General features: G+C 44.6%; 1 protein-coding gene across 1 annotated transcript in view; it reads right to left on the reverse strand.

Annotated features, from left to right (window-relative positions):
* The window catches only part of LOC106528815 (transcription factor 4), a gene marked incomplete at its 3' end in the record, with an annotated part of 6,735 nt that extends 4,450 nt beyond the window's left edge, over positions 1-2,285 (reverse strand). Inside the window, 3 exon segments of the mRNA XM_014024070.1 lie at positions 1,646-1,684; positions 1,886-1,971; positions 2,074-2,285. Of these exon segments, the coding sequence (XP_013879524.1) occupies positions 1,646-1,684; positions 1,886-1,957 (111 nt within the window).
* Positions 2,286-2,549: the final 264 nt, after the last annotated feature.

Here is a 2,549-nt window from a genome sequence, read left to right on the forward strand (position 1 = left end):
CCCAAGTCCTGGATCTGAAAGCAACAAGTCCAACATCAGGACCAGGTTATTCAGATTAAATTCAGAGTCAAAACAAGACAGAAATAATCCAAGTCGGGTCCCAGGTTTAGACCAACAGGTCTGAAGATAATCTACAGACGAAACCTAAGGGTTCAATCAAGTCCAAGACCAACAAGAAGGTCCAGAACCCAAGTCCTGGATCTGAAAGCAACAAGTCCAACATCAGGACCAGATTATTCAGATTAAATTCTGAGTCAAAACAAGACAGAAATAATCCAAGTCAGATCCCAAGTTTAGACCAACAGGTCTGAAGATAATCTACAGACAAAACCTCAGGGTTCAATCAAGTCCAAGACCAACAAGAAGGTCCAGAACCCAAGTCCTTAATCAGAACATAACAAGTCCAACATCAACAGGCCAATCTGGAGCGACGGTTTAAAGACAGAGATCTGAGTCGAGTTAGAAACATAATCCAACAAATCTAACCAGGGAAACCTGAAGACCACCCTAGAAATGGAACCAAGACCCCAAATCACCAGAACAGAGTCCACGGTCCGGTCTCAGCCCCCCGGTGCCGTTGTTCTTGACTCAAATCCTAACTCCTTCACCCGATAAAGTCTGAACCCAGAGATTATTTGGGTTTGTGAGGACCTGTAGTTCTTCCTGGTCAAAGCGTTTGGACCTCAAGACGTCCTCTTCTGGTTTCAGGTACCTGATTCTGGTCATGGGATAGTCCAGATGGGACCGTTATTATTATTATTATTATTATTATTATTATTCGATGGGTTCTTCAGAGTCTCTGTTGCCAGATGTCTGGAATGAAACGATCCGATTGAAAACGTAGAAAAGAAAAAGTCACAGCGTCTAAAACTGAACGTTTACCGGAAAACTAAACGGAGCGAGACGCAACGAGAGGAACCCAGACCTGCAGGGAACCCATCCGGATCCACGTCGGGCCCAGAACCCTGTAAAACCCTTTTTWAATTTCCCAGGCTGCGGGGACAAACAGATCCAACTGATCAGCGGCCTCCGTCTGAGCCGAGACCCGCAGGAAAGACGGAGAATCGCATAAATTAGAGCTTTTATTCTGAAAGCAGACCTGCTTTATCTGCTGCCTTCTTTTGTTTCATCGCCGCAGATTTTAAATAATTCTCCAAACGTCTCGATTGCATCACTGGGATTTTAGATCCTGCAGATATTTTACTGACAGGGTTCATCTGCAGAGGCAGCTCGGGGTTCTGGGCTTTTTCTTCGAGGAAGGTTAAAGTCTGAGATCTCGCCGCCTCTTCGTTGTTCTGCAGGTTTTTATTTTATTTTGAAACGTCGAGCCTCAAATGATTCATTTTAATTTGTTTATTTCTGAGCTCTGAATGCAGGTTTTAAATAAATCAGACATATTTTTATATCCCTGCACTGTTTTTTTAGGGTGTTTCTAATCATTTTCCCTCCTCCTCTGATAAAAGTTACTCCCAGGAGGAGGTGGGTTTCCTGTCACAACACAACACTTAAAAAAAAAACAACCAAATAAACGCAGCTTTTGTAACAAATCTGTACAAAACTAAACATTTTCTACAAGAATTCAAAATAAAAGAATAAATCACATGAAAGGAAGAAATAAAAAAAGGACTTAAATGAGATARACTACCATGGATGTTGGGAACATTTTCAAATCGCTGTTTGGCATCTACAAGACAACAAAATTACTAATGCAGCTTCTCTGCACACAGAAAACACAAAACAAGATTTGCACACAAGTTACTCTGCAGGGAAAAGATATAACTTATTGATTTTTTGTTTTTTAATGAATAAAGTGCAGAAAAGTAAAAAAAAAAGTGGTGGCTCCAGGTTGGGGCTCCTCTCCGCGGGGAGAAGCTGCGGCTCTTACCGCGCTGAAGTCCAGCAGGTCGCTCAGCTCCTTGTCCGTCCCCAGAGCTGCCATCCGCTGCTGGTGCTGCATCTTCCCCACAGGACCTACAGACATGAAGGACAGATGGATGGATGAGGGATGGATGGATGAGGGATGGATGAGGGATGGATGGAGAGACAGAGAGTGGAGAAGCTGTCTGCGCGCACCGCTCCTCCCGGCTTTGGACCTTCTTCTTTTTCTCTTTTTGGTTTTTCCTCCAAAGAAAGAAAAAAAAAGCGAAATAAATCCAGTAAAACCAGTTCAGATCTGATCCATCCTCGGTTCTGGACTCGGTCGGGGTCCAAAAGAAGAAGAAAAAAAAACTGACAGGAAATAAAATAAAAAAGGGGGAGGTGTTTGTTTTCCAGTCCGAGCTCTTCTTCTTCTTCTTCTTCTTCTTCTTCTTTCCGGCTGTGAGAAAAGAAAAGACTCAAAAAAAGAAGAAGAAGAAAAAAAAGCAGCTCCGTGTTCAGGAAGTACCACCTCCCCGGGCAGAGCGGCTCCTCTCAGCCGGCTCTCGGTGCGCCCCGCTCGGCTGCGGCTGCGGCGGATCCCCCGGTGAAGGTGGAGGTTGTGTTGGAGCGCGCGGCTCCCGCTCCGATGTGTGTGTGTGTCGGTGTGTGTGTATGTGTGTGTGTGTGTG

Source organism: Austrofundulus limnaeus, unplaced genomic scaffold (assembly GCF_001266775.1).
Source record: "Austrofundulus limnaeus strain Quisiro unplaced genomic scaffold, Austrofundulus_limnaeus-1.0 Scaffold406, whole genome shotgun sequence".
NCBI classification, from domain to species: domain Eukaryota; kingdom Metazoa; phylum Chordata; class Actinopteri; order Cyprinodontiformes; family Rivulidae; genus Austrofundulus; species Austrofundulus limnaeus.